Source organism: Vombatus ursinus, unplaced genomic scaffold (genome assembly GCF_900497805.2).
Source record: "Vombatus ursinus unplaced genomic scaffold, bare-nosed wombat genome assembly UNPS02014785.1, whole genome shotgun sequence".
Lineage (NCBI taxonomy): Eukaryota > Metazoa > Chordata > Mammalia > Diprotodontia > Vombatidae > Vombatus > Vombatus ursinus.
Window position 1 is genome coordinate 8588327 of NW_020954563.1, and position 15991 is coordinate 8604317.

The 15991-nt window shown below is 42.9% G+C and overlaps 1 protein-coding gene across 1 annotated transcript; it reads right to left on the minus strand.

The window, feature by feature from the left end:
* Window positions 1-335: 335 nt before the first annotated feature.
* Window positions 336-13472, minus strand: LOC114046794 (uncharacterized protein RAB5IF homolog). The gene is made up of 4 exons (XM_027867306.1): window positions 13174-13472; window positions 7452-7555; window positions 2716-2845; window positions 336-892 (listed from the first exon to the last, which is right to left on the minus strand). The coding sequence occupies exons 1-4, from the start codon at window positions 13285-13287 to the stop codon at window positions 851-853; spliced, it is 390 nt and encodes a 129-aa protein (XP_027723107.1). The 5' UTR covers window positions 13288-13472; the 3' UTR covers window positions 336-850.
* Window positions 13473-15991: the final 2519 nt, after the last annotated feature.

Here is a 15991-nt window from a genome sequence, read left to right on the forward strand (position 1 = left end):
TGGCCCAGGAGGCAAGCAAACTGGGTACTGGTCCTGCCTCTTCCACTATTTAACCTTAAGCAAGTCACTTGTCTGAACTTCAGTTTCCTCCTGTGTAAAAGTAAGGGGCTGGATAAAACAGTGCCTAAGTTACCACCACATAACACTTCAGAGGGAAGACAATAGCCCAGACCTGGCTGAGTGCTAAGAATGAGGACACAGGCCTGAGTCACAGTAGGTGAAAAGTAAAGGCTGAGTCAGCTGGGCAACCCTAGGCCAGGAAAATGCTGCCTGCAGACACAAAGCAAAGAGCTAAATTGGTAGCCCCTCAAACTTTCAATCAAAGGCTTATGAGATCTGTTAACAAGATTCAATTTATTCAAGTTATCTTAAAACATTCTACAATGGAAACTATTATTAGACATGTACTATATTATGAACCACGAACATTCTACCATGCTTTGTCCAAGAACTCAAAACATAAAATGCCATTGATATCTTTAAAATTGTGTGCCTGAGGGACAGCTGAGGAAGACGAGACAATTTAATGTTTCATTCAGATCCTAAGGTAAATGAAATGACTAGATCCATTCAGCCAACAGGTATTAATGATGGGTAGTCAATAAAGGCATGGAAAATGATCGTGATAGAACAGTTCAGTAACATTTTCAAAATAGGGATGGCTTGTTTAAAAGTTCCAACACACGACACTGGTATAAAACACTGATGACCAACACGCTGATTCTCAGTTTGGGAGAACGGGGCATCACAGTCTCCTGGCTGAAATGCCCCCGACCATGGGCACATTTCTGGCCTGTGATTAGAATGTCCTTTTGAATGAACAGGGCTAGCAGGTGTGGGCTGCAGCCTGTCAGTCGTAGTGGATGGCAGTGTAAAAGATGATCCAAACAACCTAAAGAAGACAGAAGGAGCAGAACTTAATTCCACAAAGCAGTCTTGAGGTGGTTTCCAGGAGTGGTGATGAGAGGCCGTATGCACTCTCTCAGTTCCCTGTAGAGCCAATGTACCAGGGTAAAAAACACTCCCTCCCAGGCTGCTTCTCAGGGGATCAAAGGAAGACCTGACTCTCGGGCCCTAATGTCTCTAAATGGTTAGGTGGAACAGTTTTACCACATAAATCAAACTACTGAAAGGAGCTTGTTGTAATAAGGTCCTGCTGTGTTTGAAAATATCATCATCCTAAATCACAATCTTCTTAGGGATGACTTGAGCCCAGGCTATCCTAGCTGGGATAAAGCTTGAAGTCAGGATACTTCTTTTGAGCCACACTACTCCTAAGTGACTAAGATAGAAACCAAACAGAGGTCCTCAGACTCCAAATTCAGCATACTCTTTCCACTCAAGTTAAGATATTTTAAGTGTATAAGAGAATTATGAATAAATCAATTCTGACAGTGGGATACAGTGGAAAGAGCACTGGATTTAAAGCGCAAGGGCCTGGATTCAAATCCTACTCCTGTTGCTTACTTCCTCCATGACTTCAGACAAGTCACTTGAGTTCTCTGAGCAAATTTAAAAATTACACGTAGCTGATGCAATGTAAAACAGCCAAAGGAGCAGCCACCTGGGACCAGAGAGTTGTGGCACAGTATCTACCACAAGCACTGTCCCTGGTAGATATAACTAGGTGCTGCTGGTGTAGTCAGAGAATCACAGGTGTCAGCTAACATTTTACAAGGGGAGTTCAAGACCATTTCCAGAAGCTAACATCTGGAATCCTGCAGACTAAGGGAGAAGGGGACAACCCTCAAGTCTAAGCTGTGTCAAGCTCATGCTACCCGTATTTGTGAGCGCCAAGACTTGAACCTGAAGACAAGACCTAACAGGGCATAACAGGTGCCTTTGAGAATCTGAAAACGGGTGGAAATCAGAAGCCTTCAAGTCAAATACAGTACTTGAATGTAAGCTCCTTGAGGAAAGGATGTGTCTCACTTTATGTATGTACCCCAGTATCTAAAAACTTCAACTACTATGTGCATAGTAAACAATTAATTGTAAACAACTCTGAGATGGTACAACTTGGGGTAAGTCAGTCTATATAATGTGGTTCCTAACACAGTTTGATGTGGTACCCAAAAAACTGACAACTTTAGGTGACGGGAACAGGAGTCTAGTGTTTAGAAAAGATGATAGATAGTCCTGCTGTTCTCTGCTCTGGTCAAACCACATTTGGAGGAAACTGTTTATAAATCTGGACTCTCATTTTAGGATAGACATAGACAAACTGAAGTTACACCCAGGGGAGGATGACTAAGATAAAGAGAGTGTCTGAAACGATGTCATTAGAATAAATTCTGGTTGTTCAGCCTGAACAGAAGACTCAGGGGAGAGAAGATCAAGGTCTTCAGATACTTTAAGGGAAGAGAGATTAGCATTGTTCTTCTTAGCCCTGGAGGGCAGAACTAGCACTAAAGGGTAAAAGTTACAGGAAAGCAGACTTCAGCCTAATGTATGGAGGAAATTTTAAAATAAGAGCTGCCTAACAACAGAATGCGCTAATGGGCTCACTTCTAAGGTAGTGTATTCTCTGGGAGGTGTTTGAGGAAAGGGTGGACCCGATATTTTGCCAAGGATTCCTCTTAGAAGAGTTTTATCCATCAAGAAGATAGGATTGGTCTAGATGACCTCGGAGATCTTTCCAAACCTGAGAACAAAAGATTCTAATTTACTGAAATAACCAGAATCGACTACTGTTTGAAGAGAGAACATAATTACCATAAACAGTGCAAAAGACGTCATAAAACCTTCTTTTGTGAGCTCCCACGTCCCACCATAATCTTCCTCATCAATCTGTTGGAAGCTGCTGAAGTAGAGGTACAAGATGCCAGCATTGATCAGGCAGAATCTGAAAAGGGAAAACACATTAAGCCTCATCACAAATTCGGAAAATTAAGAACATGCTATAAGACCTAGTAAAGACAGCTCCCTTCATCTCCAAATTAGAGATGGCCTTTACAACAACTTCAAAAACTACTTGCTTACAAGACCTCCCAGCAGGCAAGAGGTACCACCTGAGGTACAATCTAAGAGGGTCAACTTTTGGTAAGATTCTGGGATTTTACTCACAGAATAAACAAGAGTAAAACATCCCCAGCTAGCTTTTTACCATTTTCACCCCCGGGGACTAATACAAAGAGCACGAGTTCTACACCATAAATCTTGGCACTGCTAAAAAAGGGCTGATCTTTTCCTTACAAGTGTTGATCAGAGAATGGTCTAATTCTTTTCGAACTTTCCCTGTTGCCCAGCAGCAGCAGGAAAGAAAGTGCCCATGGAACCATTCCAGCCCCTGACCCCACTTCTTAGTTCATCCCTCAGAATGATAGATGGAAGCAGTCTGTCAGAAGGATTGTCCAATGCCCTCGCCCAAACGAGCATGAGGCATCAGTGTTAGGTTTTCTGCAGGCTGTCACAAAGCCACCAAACACTCACGTTTCCTACATAATTCCTACTGAAAAAAGAAACTGGAGACAGCAGGGTCAGGCCATGATTCCTGCATCCCAAGTGACCCTACCTTAGCTTTAAGGCTCCTGGCCCATCTAATTTTTGGTGACTGATCAGGGTCAAGGATCATTCTAGGATTCATGTCTTTATTATTTACCTTAAGTGGAAAATGGGAGAGATCATCCAATCAATCAACAAATGGTTATTGACATTAGTCTTAATTCTTTTACAATCTTCCCTAGTTGCTTCAGCAACAGGAAAAAAAAATCTACCCAAAAGCACTTCAGGTAATTGAGGCTTATTATCCTGTGCCAGATATGCTGTGAGGAATACAGAGAAAATGACATTGTTTCTGCTCTCAAGGAGCTAAGTCTATATGAAGACATGACCTAAATACATGAAGTTGCTAAATAATGAAACAAGGCAAGGATTCCTGGAGAGGAAGTGGGGGGAAGGAACCATTCATGAAGGAAGGACAGAGGACATTCTAGTGAGCATGAAAACACAATAATAAACCTAGCATGTTCAAGAGACAATAAGGAGGCTCCAGCTTTGGAATGAGTTGTGATTGGTCACTATTTTAAGAATGAACATTCTAACAACAAAACCAAGCCCCAGCACAGAGCTGTCAGAGCTAGAGAATGGCCCAGCACTTTGGCCACGAGACTAAATCTCTCAATTCTCGGAACGGGCAAGATCTAAAGAATGGATGCACAGTCCCTCCAGTGTAGCAGGATTACCTACTTCAGCTCTTAAGTGACTGAAGGGAGCTGAGACGATTAAATATTTTCACTTAAAAACATTTTAATGATGTGATGAATGAGAAATACCAGGAGATCCAGACCTAAAAGGCAACTTTTATGAGCTCAACCCTCCCCTTAACCTTGAAGCCAGTTGATGAGATGAAGTGATAGGCAGGAACTAAAAGCCAAGCAATATAATAAACCTGCTTAGGCTGACAGAAAATACATTGCTTTTAACCACCCAACATTCCCTATAGCCTTTCCTGAGAATATTAGACAAGGTGCCAAACAAGGGAGTAAAGAACATATTCTAGGCAAGTCAGTGCCCTGTAAGTATAACATACTGGCAGAACATCATGGAATTAAAGACTCAAGGTAAGGCAACATAACATTATCTCGTTTGGTCTAACCAAAGTCAAGTACAGGCCTGTTTTCTTCTTTTTTTGTTTTTTTTTGCTTTTTGGTGAGGCAATCAGGGTTAAGTGACTTGCCCAGGGTCACAAAGCTAGTAAGTATCAAGTATCTGAAATCAAATTTGAACTCAGGTCCTCCTGACTCCAAGTCCAGAGCTCTATCCACTGCACCACCTAGCTGCCCCAAATATGGCTTATTTTCTACACAGCTAATTCTTTCCACTCATTAGGGCTGTTTCTTATCATTTGTTTAAAAAAAAAAGTAATTGATTTATTAGCTGAACTCATTCGATAAGATATAAAGAACACTGGAATCATTAAACATCAGAAGACAGGGTTCTAGTCTTCTATCTTGCTACCTAAAGTCTCATGACTTGGGGGTCTCATTTTTCTCACCTGTCAAATAGGGGTAATAATGCTGGGTCAATAATACCCATTGTAACCTCACATTAATATAGTCCTTTACATTTGCAAAGTGCTTTTTTCATACATTAATTAATTTGCTTCTCATAGCAGCAGGGCAAGGATTATCATCCTCCTTTTACAGATAAGGAAACACACTCAGAGATCACATGGCAGAAATCAGTGAAGGCAAGACTTGAACCTAGGTTGTCAGGATATGAGATAATACAATGTGCCTGTCAGTTGGAAAGTGCTACATAAATAACTGGTGACATTTTTACACAGAACCTGGATTAACAGCAGAGTTATCTCCTTCCTAGAGACCTGACCTGACACAGCTGAAGATCAGCCACTTCCTCTTGTTCTGAGATTTTTGCCCCCTCTCTTCCAAGACTGGGCTCAGGGCCAATTCACTGCTCTTTAGCATTTTCACTCATCTGGCTTTGCTTTCTCTCCCTCAGAAAGCCTAAATGGGGCAAGGAGACCGAAAGTGAGGGCTTGGAGTATGTGAAGAGTTAATTTGTACCTTTCATATATATTTTTTAAAAAGAGTACTTTAATACCACCCTCAAACCCAAAGATGCTGTATGTTTTCTGGTAACATGAATTACCAAGCAGCATGGCATGGCAGATCAAGAATCAGCCTTGGAGCCAGGAAGACCTAGGTTCAAGTGCTGCCTCTAAAACACCAGCCCTGGGATCCTGGAAAGCCCCTCAGCCTCTCCTCTGGCAACTCTCTAAGACTATAAATTACAGAGCAGTTGCAGTCTGCCTTGGTAGAGGGAACTTCTTCCCTGAGATTTCTCTACCCCAATGAAGTCACAGGTCCAAATCCAAAAATAAAATGTTAGTTCCTGGTAGCAGCAGTCAGTTACTGGGAAGGAAGGCTCTACAATGTAACAAAGTCTAGAGCTGGATTAGGCACACAGTATATGCAGAGGAAACACTTGCTCTAAAAAGAATACAAGTTAAGCCCGGCCCTCCATCAACAAGTATTTGTGACTGCAAATACCCTTTTTTGAGGGAGAGGGGGGGAACATTTGAGGCTTTCCCTCCACTCAGCTCCTACTCTGATGCCTCATCCTAGCATGGAAGTGCCCTGGGTCCTTGAAGAAAATGAGATATGTAATAGAAATTGACCTTGGGCAAATTCTACTGAGCTGGAAAGGTTTTAGGAACAGAGCGGTAAAACACTGTATATCTACGATCCGTGACCTGACTAACTAGGCTGGCTACACAGCAATTCATTCTTCTGCCACTGCAACTGTTGAAGACCATCTACCAAGTCACTGAGGGTTTTTGATCTGCATCACTGAGAAAGTAACCGATCCTTGACAACTGATATGATGAGGACATTTTGGGTTGGCAGAATCCTGGTACCCTGGAAAGAACCACAAGAAAGTGGTCAAACATCCTGGGTTCCAGGTCCAGCTACACCATGTAACTGGCCCCATGACCATGAGCCTCAGTTTCCTCATCTGAAAAATGTGAAAGATAATAATACCACAGGCCTGCTATAAATATCAAAAGAATGAACTGCCATGACAGTGCTCTGTAACCAAGACGTGTTTTACCCCCACCTCCAAGCAATCAACTGGAATTGTTTTACGCAGGATGTAGGAGGGGGAATAAGAGTCTCTATTATCTATGAAGTGAGAAAATACAGGCATGGTTCAAAAGTGTCCTTGCCCTAAGGGACCCCTATCACTCTGATAAGACACTTCTTTAATTTAGTCTTATAGCCAGGTGGACATACTCTTAGAAGCTCATGAATCAACTGAGCTACTCACATTTATCCATACCAGATTTATCTATGAGTCCTTTGAGAGGCAGGGGTTGATACTAGTAGGGCTGTCACTGACTTTTCTCCAGATAACAAGGGATGTCAACACAGTAATACACCCTGAGGACACAACTTCTTCTACCTTGAACTCCTTAAAACAGTAGGGGCCTAAAGGAATCCTTCCAAGGCAAAGACTCAGCTGTCCAGAGTTGACACCATAGTAGCTCATATTTCTATAGGGTTTTAAAACTGACAAACTGCTTTTCTTAAAACAACTCTGTGAGGTGGATAGTGCATTATTCCCATTTTATAGATAGGGTAAATGAGTCTTGAGGGGATAAAGAGTTTGCATGTGATCACAAAGCTATCAAGCAGAAGAGTCAGGACTCACTCTCTGGTCTCCTGATTCTACACTGTGTGCTCTCCACTGCACCACTACCACCTCAACAAATACTTTTAGACGGAATTTTGAAACTTCTAAGAGTACAACTCCCAGTGACGAGCACTTGCTTTAGCTCAGTCCTCTCTATGCTAAAAGCACAGCATTAAACACTGTAAAATAAAACAACAATTCTCTGAAGAATCAATGTCCTATGTTTCAGTGAAAGGAAAGGGCTTTGTTTTACAATAAGGGAGACTATGACATGTTGGAAACTCATGACTTACACTGCTATTCCCACGAAGCCCTTCAGTGGCACCACTCCCCAAATGACGCCCAGGACAACTGCAATGATCTGTCGGAACCAGTAGATCACATCTAAAAACTCATCCTGTGGAAAAGGCAAATAGGTTGAATTAGAATCTGAACATGCTTGACCTGCAGTAAGTCAGGCTGGCAACCTGGAGAGAATGCTGATTTCATGGGAGATGACCAGGCTTCCAATTGCTGCTGTGGGACCTTAGGTACCTCTCTGGACCTCAGGCTCCTCATCTACAAAATAAGGAGGTTGCTCTTTCCAAGCTCTAAATCTATGACACCATGACAATCATATATCATATATCACTCCCTCTGAGGAGAGGAGGGAACACATCTTCAAACTTGGAAATATCCAGGTTGTATAACTATTCCTCCAAAAGAGTTGGTACAAATGAACGCCAAAGGATCGAATTTTTTTTAAGAAGTAGTTTGTTGAGACTGCTTATAAAGTTTACAAAAGGAATGTAGTGAATAGCCCTAGTAGCCAAGAACTACTTTATATAGCACATGAGAAACATTTTTAAGGATATTAGTAATTTGGATTTCATGGATATATCTCATGCTGCTTCTAGTCTTTATACATAAATCAGGAACTGAATGGGAAGACCTAGGCAGATTCAGTTCAATTCAACAAATATTTATTACATGTCTATGTGGAAGGCATTGGGCTAGGTACAGGAAATATAAAGATGTCCCACCCTCAAGGAACTTACATTCCACTAGTAGAATATAACTATACACAAGTAAATACAAAGTTATATGCAAAATAATTTTGAGAGAGAGAGAGAGAGCGAGTGCGTGAATGAGGAAGAGATATCAGAAGATTATGAAAGGCCTTGTGTAGGAGGTATTATCTGAGCTATGGTATGAAAGAAGCTAAAGATTCTGTAAGGCACAGGTGGAGAAAGGAGTGCATTCCAGGTATGAGGTATCACTTATGTGAATTTGGGACATCCTGAAGGGGAACAACTAGCAGGCCAGTTTGGAGTGCAGTATGTATGAAAGGGAGTAATATTAAATAGAATTAGAAAGGTAGGTGACAGTCAGATTGTGGAGAGCTTTAAAAGCAGGTTGATGAATTTATATTCCTGACAGACTCATATGTGTGCACACATGCACATACTCTTACTCCAGGGAGACAAGTTTCCTCCAAAACACACACACACACACACACACACACACACACACGGATTATTTACTACATTTTTGTAACCTTTATAAGCAGCTTCAACACATTACTTCTTTTTTAAAAAATTTTTTTTCTTAATTACATGTAAAAACAATTTTAAATTTTGAGTTCCAAACTGTCTCCCTTCTTCTCCTTCCCCTTCCTTAAGAAAGCAAGCAATTTGCTATAGATCATACATGTGCAGTCATGCAAAGCATATTTCCATATTAGCCATGTTGAACACAGAACAGAAACAAAAAACAAAAAACAAGAAAAATAAAGTAAAAAAATAGTATGCCTTTATTTGCATTCAGACTCCATCAGTTCCTTCTCCGGAGGGGGGATAGCATTTTTCACCATAGGTCCTTCAGAATTGTCTCGGATCATTGTATTGCCAGGAATAGCTGTCATTTACAGTTGATCACTGTATAATATTGCTGTTACTGGCAACAAATTACTTTTTTTCCCTTCAGTTTACTTGAAGCACTTTTATTTTTTTTTCCTTACACAATGACATGTTGGGCATTACAATTCTCAACTCTTAGGGTGACTTACAAATTTTGGTATTCTACTGTCATGTGAGAACATTAAGGCAAAGTACAAAAATCTTAAATTAACTAGAAGCACAATTTAGAGATTGTAAATGCCAACATTTTTTGCAACTCAAAGTTGAGTAATTTAGCCCCATGACATTGGGGAAAACAGTGGATTAAGAAAAAACAAAACAAAACAAAACAAAACTGTTTCCTAAGGCTTGGATTCAACATGAATTCCTGCTAGGATGGTGGCAACACAATTAAAAAACTTTTGACAGCCTTAGGAGAGAAATTATCCAAGTCAACTCTTTTAAATGCTAGAAATCTGACCTTTAGATACCGTGTATAGATATGAAGCTTTACAGAACTAAACTGTACAGCTGTTGAGCGTCAACCAGCAGGATACTACGTTGTCACATTATCAGGTATTCTCTATAGAAGTTAACTCAGCCTTAGCTATCAAAATGACCTGTATCAGGGTTTAGATCAAAGATATGCATAAGGTGGGCTAAAATAGCAATGGAACAACTGTTAAATTTGAACATGAGGTCAAATCAATAACGGTTCGACAATATTAAAAGTATTTGTGCAATACGAGATACAAACTTCCTCAAGTACAAGTTTCTTTTCAAAGAAGGCTTATTCCAGTTTCAAGAAGTTAACATGAGGTACATATTTGACAGGGGAAATTTTTGCTAGCAATTCATTTAGAAGCATTTGTAATGGACAATGGATAGGCCAGATTCATCATATTACTGCTCATCACATTACTCCTTAAAAATTTACTCTTTGGTGCTTTTCACTTGATACCAACATTAACACCAAGTAACAATACAATCCCCAAATTTCCAAGTTTGAATATTTGTTACCTCTCCTCCCCACTATGAGAGGTCCCAGGATATATGATCATCATAGGATTATAGATTTAGAGCTGGAAAGATGGCAATAAGAAGCCATCAGACATTTTTGAGCAGAGATGTGAAATGGTCAAATTTGCATTTTAGAATTTCAATTTGACAGCTTCAAGGAGGGTGAATTGGAGAGGGAAGAGATTGGAAGCTGGGAGACCAATTAGAGAAGGCTAGTACAATAGTATAGCTAAAGATCTAAGCAGAGGATAAGCAGAGGAGTCAGGACTGACTGATAAGACCTGACAACTGACAGGATGGCTCCTTAGACGGAGGCTCTGCCTGGTACAACACACTCTCTCCCTGGGATGATACATATATATTAAAGGGATAGAAGACAGTGGAGGCAGGTGCCAGAAGTAACATAAATAAAAGGAACTCAACATGTCTAAAGATATGGAAAAGGAGGGTTCTGCTATAGGAGTATATGAAAATTTCTAGTTTCTCATCTGTACTTAAGTCCAAAAGCCAGGGTTTCACCAAGCTATCTAAAAAGTTGCCCAAGGCTATAAAGAGGAGATAACAAACAAGTGGTTCCAGATTTTGCAATAGGTGAGCACAATACAAGAAGTTGGGTCAGAGGAAGGCCTAAATAACTGTCTGTCGCTGTATTTCTGATAATCAAGGCAAAGGCATAGACATACAGTGACCTTGAAACCTAGGCTAGTGGCTAGTACAGCAGGGCTGTGGAGCCAAGTGCAATCTTGGGAGGGTCAGAAATGGGGACCAAAGAAGGAAGAGGAACCTGACTTTACTGGTCCAGGAAAATCAAGAGAATATGAATATAAAACTCAAAATAGCATAGCCCAGTTCTGAAAGAACCAGACATAGTAAAGGAAATGAAGTTCAGAGTCCAGCTTGGTACATACCCCAGCCCCAACCCCAACCCTGTCAGCTTTGAGGACTGGAGAAAGGGAGAAATATTAACCCTAATCTCAACATACTCAACTGCTTATTCTCAATATTCTCTCTACATCCATAATATCTTTCTTTGCTGCTCCACCTAACGACACATATAGTCCTACCCATCTTCCACCCTGGAAGATGCACAATGTGTGTGTGTGGGGGGGTTCGAGGAAGGCATATGAGATATGGGGATTAGGGACACATCATACACACTGCTACACTCTCATCTCAGTCCTTTGAAGTCCCTGTCCCCACCTTACATAGGCACACCCCTTTCCCAGGGTGGCATTAACATTCCTCAAACACACACACACACACACACACACACACACACACACACACACACGAATCACAAAATATCAGATTGAAAGGGCTTGTAAAGATTATCTAATTCTGCCCCTGCGTTTTACAGAATGGAAAACTGAAGTCCAGAAGCAGCTATCTTTCAAGTCACTGACAGACAGGTCTAGAACCAAATTGTTCTGATATCCACTCTAGCCCAGGAATCACTGCATTACATTACACCATGCTGCATCTCCTCTCACACACAGCTCCCTAGGGAATCCCTCCTCATATTCTCAATCTACAACCCACACTCCCAAGTCTTCCCACACATATACTATCTTTCACACATTCATGGACAGTAGGTGTGACATAACTCCTTATTGTCACTTAGTACCAGAGTAACAGTCTCCTTTTCCAGTTTCCCCTCCCTCATAAACACAACTCCTCATAACTGGTCTTCTATCTAATGCTTTAAAAACCGATGGAATTTTACCTCTCATATGTCCAATCACACTCTCATATGTCTCCCAACAAGGTCCTTAAGTCTCTTTCATTCATGCCCTCTTCTAGGGTATTCTATTCCGTTATAGATGGTATAGTTTAAAGGCATTGATAAACTAGAGTGTCCAGAGGAGAGGAACCAACAAGATGGTGATGGGTCTCAAGTTCATGACATATGAGGGTAAACTGAAGGAACTAGGGATTTCTTTCTACCTAAAGGTGAAATAACTGAGGGGGAGCACAGATAGCTGTTGTTCAAGAAAAGAGAGGTTATATTTATTTTATTTGTTGTTTCCTGCCCCTCAAAGGGCTGAACCAGGAGCAGTAGTTGGAAATTGTAGACAACTTTCGTCTTAAAACCCTCTAATGATTAGTGCCGTCCAAAAGTGGAACTGATTGGTAGGGAAAGAGAAGTCTTCAAGCAGGGCTAGATGACGATTTGGTCACTTCTAACTCTGAAATTCTGTGAACACGTTGACACATGTAAACACGCTCACATTTGCCTTGTCATGTAACAGGTCTTCTCATCCCCCTCCCCCTCATTCATACAACACAGCACAGGATAAAAGATTGAGAGTTTTAAGAAATCTCAGAGGCCACTTAATATTCCCCTCATTTTAGAATGCATAATCTCCCTCACTATCTCTTTTCAAAGTTATTCACTTCCTAAATGTGTGACCTTTAGCAAGTCACTTATCTGTTTGCCTAAGTTTTCTCATCTGTGAAATGAGGATAATAATAGCATCTACCTCTTGGGGGGTGTTGTGAGGATAAAACGAAATAATCTTTGTAAAGAACTTTAAAAACTTTACCTATATAAATACTATTGATCATTAATTGCTAGCTATAATAAATTATCAAGCACACTCAACCAGCCTTACCTCATGTGGCAAATGGGGAAACTGAGGCCCTGAGAACCTTCCCCACCCCGCCCCCAGTAAATATAAAAAAAAAAAAAATTCCCTATACCTTTTCAGCAGGGTGACAGGTCATCTCACAAACAGGCACACACACGCTTTCGACCTCTGCCCTAGGGTGACAGACAGGTCAGCAGCACACCCGCATGTGCACCGTGCTATCCTTCCCCCCTACCCTCACAAATACACATTAACTCCCTGCAAAAGGGAGACAAGTCCTGCTGCACACACGGCACCCGCACACCCGCACGTGGGCTCTTCCACTCTCCCTCAGGATGATAGGCCCCCCCCCACACACGCACACGCACGCACCACACAGGCTTTCAGCCCTTGGCACCGGGGTGACAGACCACTCCTCACTCACGTGTGAGCACACACGCACACGCGTCCCTAGCCCGGTGTGACAGGTTCCCCCCCCCAGGCGCGCACACACGTACTCCCCCGGGGCCCCCTCCCCGCCAGCCCCGCACCTTGTCCTCCCAGGCCGCGTCGCTCCGCAGCGCTTTGCTCCAGGCCGAGCCCTTCGGGGCGCCGTTGGCCAGGTGCGGCTGCGGCGGCTCCTCTTTCCGCCTCCCGCCGCTCATCCTCCCCCAGGCCGTCCTTCCGTCAGTCCGTCCGTCCTTCTGTCCTACCGCTGGGCTGGGCCTGGAGCCAGGGAGCAGAGCCTCCCTCTCACAGCGCCCAAAAGCCCGCCCTCGGCCAGCCGGCTCCGGGTCCAGCCGCCCTTCAACTAAGCAGGCTGTACGCCCGATCTTAAACGAGGTGGGGGTTGGGGAGGGAGGGGGGGATCAAATGCGAGAAGGGCGGAGAGCAGGCCTAGCGTCCTCCTGCTGGCGTGCAAACGCAGCCAATCAGGGACCAGGACGCGCCACCGCGTGAGGATGGCTCCGCCTCTCCCTTTCCCGTTCCCCCTCCCTCGCCTAAGGCGTGAGAATGGCTCACGTGACAGACGCCACTTGGGGTGGATTTCTGCGCTACGGGAAGAAGAAAGGGCCAATTTGAAGACGAGACCAGTGAGAGGACGGATGGGACAAGCTAGTTGAGGTCAGATTCCGTTCGGGCCTAGGCGCCTGCCGTGTGTAAACCGTTCTCCTCAAACTCAGCCCCCACCCCTGAATCTGGCTTCCGTACTCGCCTGCCCTGCCCGCCAGGAGTCTAGAGAAACCCCTCAGAGGTGGGAAGTATTTGACAGAAAATAAGAGTCCAACCTCGTTTTAGAGATGAGTAAACTAGCCCGGAGAGGTAAGCGGCCCACGGTCACTGAGGCAGTGAGTGGCAAAGCCGGGAAACAAAGTGGACCGTGGAAGCTGAGAGGTCATCCAATCCACCTGCCCCCCGCCCCCCCACTTAAGTTGTATAAAAGAACCTGGGGACAAGCCTTCCGGAGCACCCGCCCTTCCAAGGACTGGAGCGGACCCCATGAGGGCTCGCTGGCACTGCAGAGCCTCACTGACCCCTTTTATTAATTATTGCCAGCATAGTTAATAACATGATTACCCAGAAACTGTCTCTTGAACTTTCTATACATCACAATTTTATACCCTAACTTTTAGTTCTTACATTTCTTATCATGTGTATCGAGATGTTTAGATGTGGTATTTCTTTAAATACATTTTGGGTTTTGTCAGTTAAAAAAAAAACTAGGGACAAGAGGAAAAATCCTTTTATCTATATAACACAGGGAATCAAAAGAAAATGCTAAAACCCAGGTCTCATGTCCCCACCCCACACATCCTGGGGAATATATTAAAGGTTAAAGGAAGGGAGGTGGGGATGGTAACAGGGTATTATTGGTGTCGCCACATACTGGAGAAGCCGTCAAATGGAAGAGGGAATGAGGTTATTGGAAAGGTGGGGAGGGCTGGTGGGAAGGCTGACTCACTAAGGTGAGTGAGGCATTTGTCTTCTCAGTGTAGTAAACGTGAGCTATCTACACCATGGGCATCAATGAAATCACAGGTCTGAACAAAGAAGGATGACAGAGTGCGGCTTAGCAAATAGAAGCGGCCTCCCATTCTGGAAGACTGGTGCTGACAGTTGTGGCACCACCCTGGGCAATGAGCTGAGCCCCCTCAGTATCTCTAGAGAGGAGGCTGAGGATCTCAAGTCACAGCCCTAATTCCAAAACAAAACAAAACCACACAGGCAAAGATCTGGAGTCAGGAATTCAGATTGAAAGCCCCACTCTATAGCTTTTTAGGTGTATGACCATGAACCAGACACTTAACCTTCAACCTAAGTTTACGAAACCCTAAATATGCAACTCTTTTCAGGGTTATTGTGAAGCAGGCTCTTGGTAAACCATAAAGCACTACTTTTTTTTTTTTTAAATTAGAGCAACGTGCTACCCTGAGAGACAGTGAGTTTCTGCCTTGGAGGTCTCCAGAGAAGGACTAACATATGCTAGTCAAGCTTATGTTAAGGGACATTCTTTCTTAGGTATGAAGTTAAGACTAGATGATACCTCAAAGTCTCTTCTCCATTTGAGATTCTGTGACCACTTTTCTGCCTCAGTCTCAAGTCTTTAGTTGAGGAACCAGGAGACAAATGTCTCCTTGTGGGCCTAACCAATATAATGTGGAGATGTTCAAATAAGATTTGTGTAAAGCACTATGTAAACCCTAAAATGATATATAAATAAGCAATGATTATTAAAACATTATCTTTCACTATCCAGGTTAAGGTGGAGAGAACACAGAAGTATCCTCTAATACTGGGAGTTATATAGCCCAACATGACAAGACTCAGGCTCCCTGGTTCAGTTTGTGTTTTTAAAAAAAATCTTTTATTTGACAAAAAATTTTTTTCCCAAGTTATTTACAGTAGCTTTTTTTTTTTGTTCAGTTCAATTAGAGAGCTGTTTCTCTCCCTCACACTTTAGACATAGAATCAAACCCAGACACAGTCCAACTTACCCAACCCACAGCCTCCCCCATCATCCCAAGAGATGACTAATAGGGTCCAGCAGCATGACTCCCAACCCCCATTGCACAGTGCACTGTGGAAGCCATTCTCCCTCTCCCCTTGCCAACAGCCTTTCTCAGTGGCCCCAGCACTGGAGTTCTGCGATCTTATTTAAACTTAATCCAGGCTTAGAGATCAGAGCCAAGCTAGAAACTGGGTTTGGGAAAGAGACAAGGAATGGATGGGGGATGGGAGGGGGAAGTCTGGCTCAAGAAGTAGGAGAAACAGGGGGACTCTACGGGGTCTCTTCCCTCCCTGCTCCTCAGAATCTCACTCCACACAATCACCCCATCCATCTAATGTACAGTGGGCTGAGAAGTGCTC